This window comes from Lacerta agilis, chromosome 8 (genome assembly GCF_009819535.1).
Source record: "Lacerta agilis isolate rLacAgi1 chromosome 8, rLacAgi1.pri, whole genome shotgun sequence".
NCBI classification, from domain to species: Eukaryota; Metazoa; Chordata; class Lepidosauria; order Squamata; family Lacertidae; genus Lacerta; species Lacerta agilis.
In genome coordinates this window covers 60,759,633-60,772,880 of record NC_046319.1, presented here as the reverse complement: position 1 = coordinate 60,772,880, position 13,248 = coordinate 60,759,633, and the positions used below count along the sequence as shown (strand labels likewise).

At 47.6% G+C, this 13,248-nt stretch overlaps 1 protein-coding gene across 2 annotated transcripts in view; it reads right to left on the bottom strand.

Annotated features, from left to right (window-relative positions):
• Positions 1–9,653: 9,653 nt before the first annotated feature.
• Positions 9,654–13,248, bottom strand: part of EXTL1 (exostosin like glycosyltransferase 1) — a 66,820-nt gene continuing 63,225 nt past the window's right edge. For both annotated transcript variants that reach the window (XM_033157817.1, XM_033157818.1), the window contains exons 9-11: positions 11,635–11,795; positions 10,892–11,063; positions 9,654–10,191 (exon numbers count right to left, since the gene is read on the bottom strand). In XM_033157817.1, coding sequence (XP_033013708.1) covers positions 10,003–10,191; positions 10,892–11,063; positions 11,635–11,795 — 522 coding nt within the window. In that variant the 3' untranslated portion in view covers positions 9,654–10,002. The remainder of the gene's footprint in view (positions 10,192–10,891; positions 11,064–11,634; positions 11,796–13,248) is intronic.

Below are 13,248 nucleotides of genomic sequence, written 5' to 3'. Positions count from 1 at the left end.
ATTATTATTATTATTATTATTATTTTGGAGAGAGGCTCCCTAAAAATGCTGATAAATTTTCCTGAGGAGCTTTTTCTTAAAAAGAAAGAATGCAAACTGATGAGTAGAGGTAGAGAACTGAAGATTGGAAGAATGAGAAACCAAGAAGATGCTGACAGTTCCGTCCATCCCTTATCTAGAGTTCAGGGCCAACTCCAGGATTGAGGAGAGAGCCCTAGCCATAGAATTAACCTCACCATTTAAATTTCCCACAATGCCCTGAGGTGTCCAACGTAGCATCACTCTTGAGAATTTACAGAACTAGCTTCACTGCATTATTTATTCTTTTAAAGAGAGCTTTTAATAACTGGTTGAAGCCAAAGTTACATGCCCAACAGGACTTCACCATCCTGCTCTATCCCTCAGGGAGCAGATTTTGAGGGTTGCGACTGGGTGGCAGTGGGAAGGTACAGTCTGGCTGTGTAAGTCCACCCTACTCATGCCACCGCAATAAGGGAATAAGGGTGAGGAAGCTGTTATAAATTGTATTAAGAGTGATCCGTTAAAACGGGGGGGGGGGGGCTTTGCTCTTATGCCTTTGACAGCAGTCCAATGCAGAACTTAAAGCAAGTCATGCTCTGAATGGCTTGGGGTTAAGGCCTCACCTGCTTAATTTCCAGTGTGGCTGGGAAAAGCCTCACCTTAATTTCTGAGAATCCAGCTGCCATTAACACCACAGGAGCCCAGTCAGTGGTGGTGAGAAGGCTTGGCCACACTGGGTGGGGTTTTTTGTGGGGGGTGGTTTCTGGGACTGTAGTGCCCTGGCAGAACCCGCTGACATTGGCCACAGAAGCCATTCTGAGGAACTGTGGGAAATTAAAATGGCCATACAGTCTGATAGCAGCTGTAGTACTGCTTCAAGCACCAGTTAAGCTTGTGGGATGGGTGGCCATCAGAGGGCACTCGGTCAGGGGCTCCCCACAAATGGCAGCCAGCCTGGGTTTAGGAAGCAAGCAGGCTGTCAAGTGTCACAGACCAGACGTGGCCTTGTGTTATGTATTGGGTTTAACACGTTATGATTCTAACCAATCGCAGAGCGTAGGTGGACGAAAGTTCTAATGGCAATACACCTTGCAAAAAAAAAAACACAAATGCCTAGTGCTCACTGAGCCTGACCTAAGTCACTAACCAACCACTAGAGGGCAGCAGACGCTTACCTTAAGCCAGGGGTCAGCAAACTTTGAGCAGGGAGCCGGACGAAAAAAAATACGAACGAATTCCTATGCCCCACAAATAACCCAGAGATGCATTTTAAATAAAAGGACACATTCTACTCATGTAAAAACACGCTGATTCCCGGACTATCCGCGAGCCGGAGTTAGAAAGAGATTGGGCCGCATCCGGCCCCCGGGCCTTAGTTTGGGGACCCTACCTTAAGCTGTGTTGTTGCTCACAAATACCCTAAATATTACCTCTAGGCCTTTTAAGTAACAGGTTTGGGCTTTATGTTGGGCAAGGACCTGCTGAATTAAATTTCGATTAGCAGCCAGTTTCTCACCTAGTTTGTTTTTTTTAAGTCACTGCAAGTAGCAAAGAGTAAACCTCTTAAGTCCTGGGTTCGATCTCTGGCATCTCCAGACAGGGTTGGGGGAGATCTCTGCCTGAAAGCTCTGGAGATCTGCTGCCATTCAGGGTAGACAATATTGAGCGAAATGGATCAATGCTCTGACTTGGCATAGGCAGCTCCCTAGAGAGCAACGTATATTACTTCCCTGACCTCAATACGTGGTAAGTTAGTCCTTGCTGGCCTTTTGAGATCCTTCCTGCTTGTTTGGCTTAGGGGAGGGGGGGGAGGCTTGGACTTCTGCCCTCAAGTCCAGCCCCCGAGGGCAGGCGCTGCTGGATGAATCCGTGTCATAAGACTTGCACATTTTGCGCCGTGATCCCTCCAGTGTGGCTGCATGCCTGGTGTGCTTTGTGCAAAAGGTGGAGGAGTGCAGAGCCTTCCCCCGTACTGCGATGACTCCAAAGAGGTCAGCAAGTCACAGCTGCTTTAGGCAGCATCACATGAAATGCTTTTTCTTTTTATTTTCGCCCTCAGACAGCTCAAAGCCCCCTGTTAGAACAGCTCTTGCTGCCATGGGGCTTTGCAAGTGCTGTGTTGCTGTTTTTGTGCTGGATGAGTTCCAGTTACCGGTAGTAAGGCTTGAGGATGTGGATAAAGTGCTTGAGCTGATATGGGCAATAACTTGCATTCTGGATCCTTGCCCCCTCTTGGCTGATAAAAACTAGCAGGGAGGGGACAGCTGGCTGGGCCAGGGAGGCAATCCTCCTTGCAAGAGGGGGTGGTCCCTGCCTGCTTGAAGGAGGCAGTGGTAAGACCACTCCTCAAGAAACCCACCCTAGATTCGGAAAATCTAAGTAACTGCCTCCCAGTTTGCAAACTTTCCTCTTTGGGCAATGTTCCTGAGCAGGGGGTCGTAGTCTAGACCAGAGCCAAGCACTCTGGGAGGAAACTGATGATAAATCCACTGATTAAAGACCACTGCATTAAACTAATATTTCTCCTGGAACTTTGTGGCTCAGATTGATGGATGGATGGGTTACTATTTATAGCCCACCCACCTTATCATCTTGTGTCAGGGCTGATGACATATTAAGTGAATTGCCTGTCTGCTTTGTGCAAAACCCGCTTTCCCCTTCTTATTTTACAAGATTAAACGTGAAATTACAAAAAACAAAAAAAACACCCATACTGCACAATGCAGGTAACCACACATGCTTTTAGTCTTCATCTTAATAGTCTCACTGTATATTACTGTGGGTTTCACCAATGTTAGTCCTAATCAGAGTAGTCCCATTGAGGTTATGGTTCATTACTTTCAATTGGTCTACTCTTGAGCTGCACTTGGTTGGCAGCAACACTTTGATTACAAAGCCACTCACCGTTTATAATTAATGTTTATGAAAGAATAAGCCGTATTATGATTTACAGTGCAACGTTTTATTCTCTTTATTGCCAAAATCTAACAAGTATCAAATACTTAATCACTAGATCCCAGCACTTCAAAGTTTGTATTTTTGTGGGTTTCACAGAAGTGGTGCCAGTTTATCCGTTTCTCTTTGTTTGCATCATTTCCTCAACAGATGGGTCTGACTTGGAGAGCATATATAAACTGATACATGCTTATCTCTGGATACTGAACCTCCTCTCCCATCCATCTGTCCGTCCTTGAGAGTATTCATTAACCAGCTTTCTATTTTGAAAAGGCCTGAAGTAGGGAACAGGTTTAATCATCAACAGCACCGGCCCCAGCATTAGGCAGAATGAGCCAGCTGCCCCAGGGGGCGGATGCTGTGGCTGCCAGGCAGCAGAGGAGAGGCAATGGAGAATGCAACTGTTTGCACCACACAGCCTGCCCTGCCCTCCTGAACCTAGCTTGTTCTCCTAAACCAGGGGTCAGCAACCTAAGGCCAATGGGCCACAAGCGGCCCACAGGGGTCACTTAACCAGCCCATGAGCCGCCCCCAAACTGAGCCGCCCGCTCGGCGAATCCCTGTGTGCTGCGCTAAACTGGTGCGGCGTGGCGTGGGGACTCGCTTCTGTGGCACTGGAAATCACATCTGCGCAGACGCTGGAAATCATGGCTGCGCATGCTCATACATGCACGATCCGGCCCACGGAAGGATCTCCGCTGGAGTGAACCAGCCCAGGAGAGGTAAACCTTGCTTATCCCTGTCCTAAACCACGTTAAACAGGGAACCTTTGCCTGTGTTTAAATAAGATTCAGCTGCCAATCTGGTCAGCTTTTGCACATAGAAGTATGTGTGGGTGTGTCACCTTGTCCTTCGCTTCATGCAGCAAAATGGCTTATCACATTTTTTAATAATAATAATAATAATAATAATAATAATAATAATAATAATAATAATAATTTATTTGTACCCTGCCCATCTGGCTGGGTCTCCCCAGTCACTCTGGGCGGCTTCCACCAAACATTAAAATACATTTAAAATATCACAGTTTAAAAACTTCCCTAAACAGGGCTGCCTTCAGGAATTTTCTGAATGTCAGGTAGTTGTTTATTCCCTTGACTTCTGATGGGAGGGCGTTCCACAGGGTGGGCGCCACTACCGAGAAGGCCCTCTGCCTGGTTCCCTGTAGTTTTGCTTCTCGCAGTGAGGGAACCGACAGAAGGCCCTCAGCGCTGGATCTCAGTGTCCGGGCTGATTGATGGGGGTGGAGATGCTCCTTCAGGTATACAGGACCGAGGCCGTTTAGGGCTTTAAAGGTCAGCACCAACACTTTGAATTGTGCTCGGAAACGTACTGGGAGCCAATGTAGATCTCTCAGGACCGGTGTTATGTGGTCCCGGCGGCCCCTCCCAGTCACCAGTCTAGCTGCCGCATTCTGGATTAATTGCAGTTTCCGGGTCACCTTCAAAGGTAGCCCCACATAGAGCGCATTGCAGTAGTCCAAGCGGATTTTAAAATAGTGCCTCAATCATACCACTTCTTAAGAAAAGTGCATGTTCAGGATCCCTTACCTGTGAACATGGGATGGGGAACTTGCATTCTTCCAACTATCCTCAGGCTCCCAACTCTCCCAGCATGGCTCACGATTAGGGCTGATGAGAGCTACAGTCCAGCAACATCTGGAGGGCCACGAATTTCCCATCCCAGCATCAAAGCACAGCACTTTTGCTTAAGAACATGCCGTAGCGTTGCATGCAAAAAAAGTCCCCAGTTAAATTCCCTGTTATGTAACAGTGACTTCATTTACAGTGACATAAATATTCCCATCAGCGTGATTGATTCTAGAAAATTCTACATATAGCTGTTCTGGCTGGGATCACGTAAGCTGTGGTCCAAAACATCTGGAAGGCACCAGGTGGGGAAGAGACGCTAAACATACCAGCCTATCCCAGGCAGCAATCAAATTCCACAATCATCGCACCATTGAATATTCTTAAGAACTCTTGTATTCGTAGAGTAATATGTCTGATGAAGATCATGGAGTTTCGATTACCAGAAGGCCTGCCATTAATTTTATTTCACTTAGCAATTTGTTATGTAACCATTACATTATTCACAGCAGCATAAATGTTCCTATTGGCATTAGGTGATAGATTTTAGAAGATTCTGCATGTAGCATCGTAGAAGATTCTTTGCACAGAGCTCAGCCTGGGCTGGGCATTCCAAGCCATTTTTCTGCTTAGGGCCAGGGGAACCCGGGTTTGAACCCCGCCCCCCTCAGCCATGATGCTCCCTGGATGTGACCTTGGGCCAGCCACTGCATCTCAGCCTTTCCTACCTCACAGGGTTGTTGTGGGGATTAAATGAGGAGCAGGGGAGAATCATGTACACCATCTTGAGCTCCTTGAAGAAAAGCGTGGGATATAAATATGATAGATTAGATAGATAGATAGACAGTGTCCCTTCCACATACAGAAGCTGACTGGACTTCTGGGCTGTTAAATATCTTACTTCAACATGGCTAAAAGGTCAGCACCCTCCACTGCATTCTGTAAAGTAACAGCGCTATCAAGTCCTGTCTTTGGAGGGCTGTCCATTCATGTCCAGTTTAAAACAAAGAACCAGAAAAGGGAAAACTCTGAGCCCCTGGGGAAGCAGACTTGAGTGGCACACAGGTCACATGGCCATAGTCTTCTCCACTATGATGAGATATATTGCATTTCTTGTTTAAATCGTTCTCTCTCTGTGTGTTTTTTTTCTAAATCTGCACATATAGTCACATAAATTAGCATATTGAAATGTGTGTCCTCCTTTTTCCATGATGCCTAACTGGCCCCTACCTTCCTTCTTGGGTGCTATCAGAGAGCTTCATCGGAATGATTAAGAGACAGACTTCTGATTTTAGCTTTTCTTGATGCACGTGGTACATAAATTTGTAGTGTTTGGGCTAAGCTAAAGGAGCATTTGGTATTCGAACCAACTGTCCTTTTTGTGTTGTGAACTGCAATGTGATCTTCAGATGAAGGGCAGTGTACAGATTAAATAAGCAAATCCTACAGCAACAGGTGCACTCTACCTCCATATTGTTCGGCCTTTACGAAGTTCCCAACCTCACTCTCAAAGCAATGAAAAAAAGAGAAGGATGACTGCTAAAAGTAATTATGCAGACTGTCTTTATTATCTTTTGCATTGTTTAATGCTCTGGAAACCTTTATTTGTTTTTAAAAAAAAAAAAAAACCTGTGTTTTTTCTTTTGCTCTCCTAGAAAAAAAGTGGTTTTAATTCTAAATCTGCAACCTGTTAGCATGAGGATTTGTGGAAATACCAGCTACAAATCCCTATAACCAAGTGGCAGTCCCAATTTCTTTAAGAAAGCATACATGGCCCTAGGTCTAATCTTCCCCACTGTAATACCTAATCATGAAAGAGTGGATTGTGCCAGTTAAAAATTCTAAAAGGAATGAAACACACGGATGTGGGAAACGCTTTGCAGCAGCGTCCAAAACCCCCACCAGGAAACACTCATGCCAAGGAATTATTTATGGCTCCTTTCTCCTCCCTAGCCTCCGTCCCCGTCTTTCTAAGCGTCTCATTTTTCACAGCCTTTTGCCAGGAGAATATTAACCGCAAATCCCACCCTCAAAAAGACCCAGTAGTCTTTTGGCAGACATAACAGCAGCTTCTTACCTCCGCCCCCTCCTTCCCCAAGTCTCATTTTATCTCTTTTGCAACAGGGACCTGGACCAAATCAATTGCTTGTAAATTATGCAACTGAGTAGATTCTCTTTAGCCAATTGCCGCCTCCCAGCTTGAAAATTTCACTGCCATACAAATCAGATTTTAGGTGGAATAGGGAGGGCTGGGCTGGCACGAGACATGTTAATGCCCCAGGTAGAGCGTCCAAATAGTAGATAGGCGCATAGGAAGCTGTATTTCACAGAATCAAATCATTAGTCCACCTAGCTCATTACCGTCTGCACTGACTGGCAGCAGCCTTCTGGAGTTTGATGCAGGAGTCTCTCTCTCCCAACCTGACCTGGAGATGCCAGGGATTGAACCTGAGACCTTCTCCATGCAAGGAGATGCTCTACTGCTGAGCTAAGACCTTTCCCCACTAGTTAGCATGGGAGTTCTGTGCAAGCCTCATCTAAATGGGGATTGTGCAGGAGAACTGCCTCATGGATTGCCACCCCTAGTGGCTCACTGGGGTTGTCAATTGGCTGGGGGGGGGGGAGCAAGCCTCCCCTGTTCCTCTTTGAGCTCCAGAAACCCAGAGTCAAAGCTTTTTAACTGCACCTAGTGCCTGCTTAAGAAAAAGAGTTTGGATTTGATATCCCACTTTATCACTACCCGAAGGAGTCTCAAAGCGGCTAACATTCTCCTTTCCCTTCCTCCTCCACAACAAACACTCTGTGAGGTGAGTGGGGCTGAGAGACTTCAGAGAAGTGTGACTAGCCCAAGGTCACGCAGCAGCTGCATGTGGAGGAGCGGGGACACGAACCCGGTTCACCAGATTACAAGTCTGCCGCTCTTAACCACTACACCACACTGGCTCCACACTTAAGCTGTGAGGAGCATTTGCCCCTCCCAGGATGTTGATGAACTACAATTGCCATCAACCCTGGCAACTGGCCATGTTGGGAACTGAACCTCAGCAGCAACTGGGGAGCTAAAGGTTCCTCACAACTGGCCTGTTCGTTCCTGCAGATCAGCTTTCCCCCAACCCTAGCGCCCACCAGATGTTGGACTACAACTCCCATCATCCCTGGACATTAGCCATGGTGGCTTGGGCTGATGGGAGCTGGGTTCCAAAGCACCTGGAAGGCACCGGGATAGGGAAGATTGCTGCTAAAATGGAAAGTTACAAGAGCTGGTTGGAAAGTTGGCAACCACACTTCGCAGGCCTGTCTGCCTCCTCCTCTGCTGCCTCTCATGCAAGTCTCTTCACTTCCTCTTGCTGCCTCTGACAACAGGAACCCAAAGGAGGAACCAGATTACATAACCCCCAGATACTGATGTTTGCAAAGGTTTCCTCTTTCTCTCCACCTGCTTGCTTGTTATTGTTAAAGCAGCAGCAACAACAAAGGTCTGCTGCAAACAGTGAGGACAAAATGAGAAATCTATCCTGCTAAAAATCTCTCCCACCTGCCCTGCATCCAATCTCTTGTCTTTGATAATAAGCAGAAATTTAGCAGGTGGAATATCTTCTCGCTGCAACAGCATGCTGGGAAATGCTTCAACTATTGAATTTCCACCTGCTTGTATTCGAAGGAAAAAAGAGAGGGGCCTGGTTATGCATTGCCACCTATTCATTTCCAAAAACTGGCACCTCACTGTTGTGTGTCTCTGAACATATGCAAAGTACATTTTACCTGCTCAGGAGAAAAAAGTGTGTGTGTGTGTGTGTGTGTAGTTTTAAGGACTAATAAGTTCTTTTCCTTTTGTGGGGTTGCCATATTTCAAAAAGTGAAAATCTGGGCACAAAATTGCTGAGCTTTTTATTGTGTGCAAAATCTGAGCTTTTTTTTTTTAAATCTCCAAAATCTAGACTTCTGACATCGATTGCCATATGTTCGTATTTTCCCGGACATTTCAGCGATTTCCGCCCGGACACTGCTTCTGACTTCAATGTCCGGGAAATTCCAGACGTATGGCAACCCTACCTTTCCAATAGTAAGCAGTTTAAAACAAATAAACATACTACTTCTCAAATCACAGAGGAACAAAGGGTCCTGCCCTTACCTTTTCTGAGGGTCCCTTAATCACTGTTTTTAGACAGCTACCACAGGCAAAAAAGATTTGGCTAAAACCAGTGGTGGCTGGTTCCCATTGGGACCAGCAAGGGCGAATGCAGGGAGCCAAACAGTAGGGGGCGCCAGAGCCCACTAATTGTACTTTTGTCCACATCCTGCTTCCTTCTGAGAAGTGGCGTAGGAAGGTAGGGGCGTTGAGAGCGGCACGCCCCTGTTTCCAGCCAGTTCCAACCTGGAGGGGGGGGTGAAACTCGGCACCCCCCCCCCCAGTGACTCCCAAGCCACCGCCCAGCACTTCTGTGCAGCGGCTGCTTGCACCCGGCAGCCTTGTGAGTTGCTGTGCCCCCACGTTTGCTGCTCCAGGGGGCATAGGGGCTCCGTACGCCACCGCTTCTGAGATCTGAAAGGTCAACATTGAGACTAAGGAGGAGGAAGGTGACATGCAGTTTCCAACCCTGGACTGGATATAAGTAGAAAGGCAGGCAGGTGCTGAGGGCAGACTAAGGCACTGCCCCATTTGCCCTGATGCACCAGCCTCCACTGGATAAAAGTGCATGAATCAAAGCGTGGAGTTAGCATATTTCATGATATGCTAACTCCCCAACCTTTTCCTCCAATTCAAAAACCAGGGGAAAGAAGGGGGGGGGAATGCAAGGACACATTGTTTTGAGCATGTGCAGAGTGCTCCCACCTTCCCAGTATCATTCATCCATCCATTCATTCATCCATTTTAAAACTGCATCTGCTGGAAAGCAGGGAATAACAAAGAAATTGAACAGAGGGATATGTATTTATGGCGTATCCTCCTGTAGTTCTGGTATATGAGCGGCAGGGTGACAAAGTAGATCAGGACAATAAATTCCGAGCAACTGAGCTACGTCAGAAAAAATGCTGACAATTCTATCTGAAGTGAAGACAATGAAAAAACAGTCCTATTAAAAGCAATCAGGGAGAGACAGAGCCAATTCCTGCAAACCTTTATTTGTACTGGTAAAACCCAATAAAGACTTAAAATTCATCTGGCATCTCCACAGCTACCAGCAAGACGAGAGTATTCCTCCTTTCAGTATTGAAAGTTAGAAGGCTCTGGGTGCAGTGCCCCACGTGGGGGGTCTGTAGTCCCCTTCCTTGCAATGCTACTGACGGAATGGGTCCCAGCTCAGCAACCCATCTGTGTGCCACGGCACTGCAGGTACTCCCAGTGTCCAATACGGGGAGGGCTGAGTCTGCCAGTGCTCCTTCTGCACCATTTCTTCTCCCAGAGGGAAGAGGTCTCCTCCTGCTCTCTCTGGAGCTAGGCTCTCTCTAGATGCCGGTACTTTTTCCGAAGCACGGACACCTGGTCCTTGAAGAGCACGGGGTCCAGGCGGAACTGGGAATGAACCAGAGGCATGTACCCAAACCAGGCTGCAAACTGATTGACGCACTCTTGGCGCTGAGAGAAATGAAGGTTCCCATTGGATGGGGGAGCGCTCTTCAACAGCTGCAGGGGAAACAAAGGCAGGCAATGCGAGGGAGAGTTCAGACACATGGCTGTGAATTAACCCCCCCACCCCCTGCAAAAAAAAAATGATGTTGCAAAAGTGCCATTTGGATGCCATGCAGGGGTTCGTGGCTTCTCCTCTCTGCAGTTCACATAGAGATTTCACATAAGGGCTGTTTACATGTTATACTGAACGCAGGTATAAGCTGACTCTAAATGCACGCAGAAGTTTGTGTGAAAGAGTGAGCACTTGTTGATTTGTCCAGCTCAGCCATTGTGTACACAGGTTGTGAACTCATTGAGCCTTGCAAGTGAGTATGTGTACGAGTATGCAGCTTAACTATGTCTGTGCACAGGTACAAAGCTGGAACATGTAGTGAATGTTATGTGTTAACACCCCATGTGGGGGCCGAGTATTTGTCTGTCTAGCCTATGGAATGAGGGAGACATGTGACTTTGTTTGCAATTTAATGAGCAAACACCTAATTCTTTCCAAAACAATGCACAAACAACAGCTATTGGTCAAAACTCGCACTTCTCTGGCTGGGACTGATGGGAGTTGTAGTCAGGAACATCTGGAAGGCACCAGCTTGGGGAAGGCTGGTCCAAATGACTATTGGAGGGGAAATGATGTGGAAACAACTCTTGTTCAGATCTTTCCCCCTATATTCCCCCATGTTGGCCAGTTAAGACCTTGTACCTGCTGTGGAGGACTCTCTCTGTGCTGCTTCTTCTGGGTCACTTTGATGGGAGGTAGCTTGGTGACAGCAGAAACCAGGAAGTTCATCAGTATGTCTTCACAGTTGGCAATCTGATCAACAAGGCTCCTTAGTCTAGCAGGCAAATAATTGGTGAAGAGGCTGTGATAATACCTGTCGAGGGGGAGAAACAGAGGCATCGTAAAGTGGCAGGAAAGGAGAAACAGGCGCATTAATGACTTATCTCCGGACGGTTCTGGGAATCAGTGGTCTAGTAGGGGCAGATGGGGCTGGTGCTCATTGGAACTGGTTGGGCAGAAGGCAAGGAGGCCAACAGTAGGGGGAGCCAGAGCCCAACAGCAACCAGAACCAATGACAGATGGAGTCAACTAATTCTATTTCTGTCCTCTTCGTCTTCTTCAAAGGCAGCAGTGAGACTAAGGAGGAGGAAGGCGACAGGCAGGGCCACCCTCTGGACTGGATGTAAGAAAGAAGGCAGGCAATGGGGGGGGGGGCTGAGGGTGGACTGAGGTTGGTGGGGCAGCGCTCAGTGGCAATAGACAGTCGAAGCGAGGGGTGGGGGTGGAAGGAAAAAACAGAAAACCAGGAGGGGAGGAGAATGGAATGGAGCACCCTAGATGAGAGCACAGCTGGCTGGTTGGAAGGCAGAGCAGGAGAACACTGCAACATTGTGTTGCAGGCTGCACTTGTAATTCTCAGTAGTGATAGCTGGGGGGGGGGGTACCTGTGGTAGAATGCAGCTGCGGTGAGGACCATAGAGAACTCATTGGTCCATTTTGAAGTGTAGCTCCACTGGCTCTTGCTGGCATCCCAGAAGTGGCTGCGCATAGGGAAGCCCACAATCCGGTCGGGGAAACTTCTCCACACCACAAAGGCAAAGTCAACCTGGAGAGTCAGGAAGAGAGAGAAGGAAGAGGGTAAGTGCACCATTCGTCCAAGAAAGGATACTACTTCCCAGCCACCATCCCTTCTCCAGCATTTTTCAGTAGATTGTGGAACAAGAACAGCCAATCCAACCATGCAAAGAAGAGCAGGTGGTATCTAGTTCCTAGGACTGTGCCACTTCAGAATGCAGTGGGGGCAATCACATGTTTGAATGCTTCCCTTTTGCTAAGAACTCCCTGCACACAGAAAGGTAAGAGGAAGGGATTTGAGCCTTGCTTCCTCCTTGAAATGCTAGTCTTCCATGTGCAGGGGATTTCTTAAGTGTGTGATTCCCAGCAGGAACTCAGGGGCACACTGCCTCCGACAGTGTGGGAGTAGAACACACCAACTGGAGCCACTGATAACTTTATGCTCCAGGAATTTGTCTAATCCTCTTTTAAAGACACCCACGTTGGTGGTCATTCAGGTGATTGCCTGTTTGAGAAGTGACCTACTAAGCATTTTGCTGCATTTTCTCTGGGAAAAGTCAACACGCCTGAATATTTTTAAATAAAAGAATGACATCTTCCCCACCCAAGCTGTACAGTGGCACCTCGGGTTAAGAACTTAATTCGTTCTGGAGGACTGTTCTTATCCTGAAACTGTTCTTAACCTGAGGTACCACTTTAGCTAATGGGGCCTCCTGCTGCCGCTGCCGCTGTCGCTGCCACCGCACGATTTCTGTTCTCATCCTGAAGCAAAGTTCTTAACCCGAGGTACTATTTCTGGGTTAGCGGAGTCTGTAACCTGAAGCGTCTGTAACCTGAAGCGCCTGTAACCCGAGGTACCACTGTACTTCTCCCTTGCTCCCCACTCCCTAAAGCAATTAAATGCACGAGCCTCAAAAGGCCAGGGCTTCAGCTCAGGGGCAGAGCACCTGCTTTCCATGCAGAAGGTCCTCAGTTCCAGGTAGGGCCAGGAGAATGACTCCTTCCTGAAACCCTGGAGGGCTTCTACCAGTCTGTGTAGATAATACTGAGATAGATGGACCGGTGATCTGACTCTGTGTAAGATACCTTCCTATGTCCCCGTCACCAGCTCAACTCCCTCAACCGTTCCTCATAAGGCTTGGCTTCCAGAGTCACTCCTGTGAACCACCTGAATGAAGTACAGGGGCCACTGGTGGTATGCAGACCAAACTTTGGGAACCCCTGTTTCAGAATACTTATTTCCTGCTTTACAGACCCTCCCCCCGCTGCCCCAGGCTCTCATGGCCGCATACAAACAATATGCAGAATGCAATCACATTCAAGTGCAGTATCATGAATCACGGCCAGCTCTGCCATTAGGCAGAGTGAGGCAGCTGCCTCATCCAGCAGATACTGGATGTCATGGGAGTGCTGAAACTTGTTGGTTATTTAATTTTTATTGTGTTTTTTTACTACTGCTGGGGAGGGGGGCGTGGAAGGTGTCT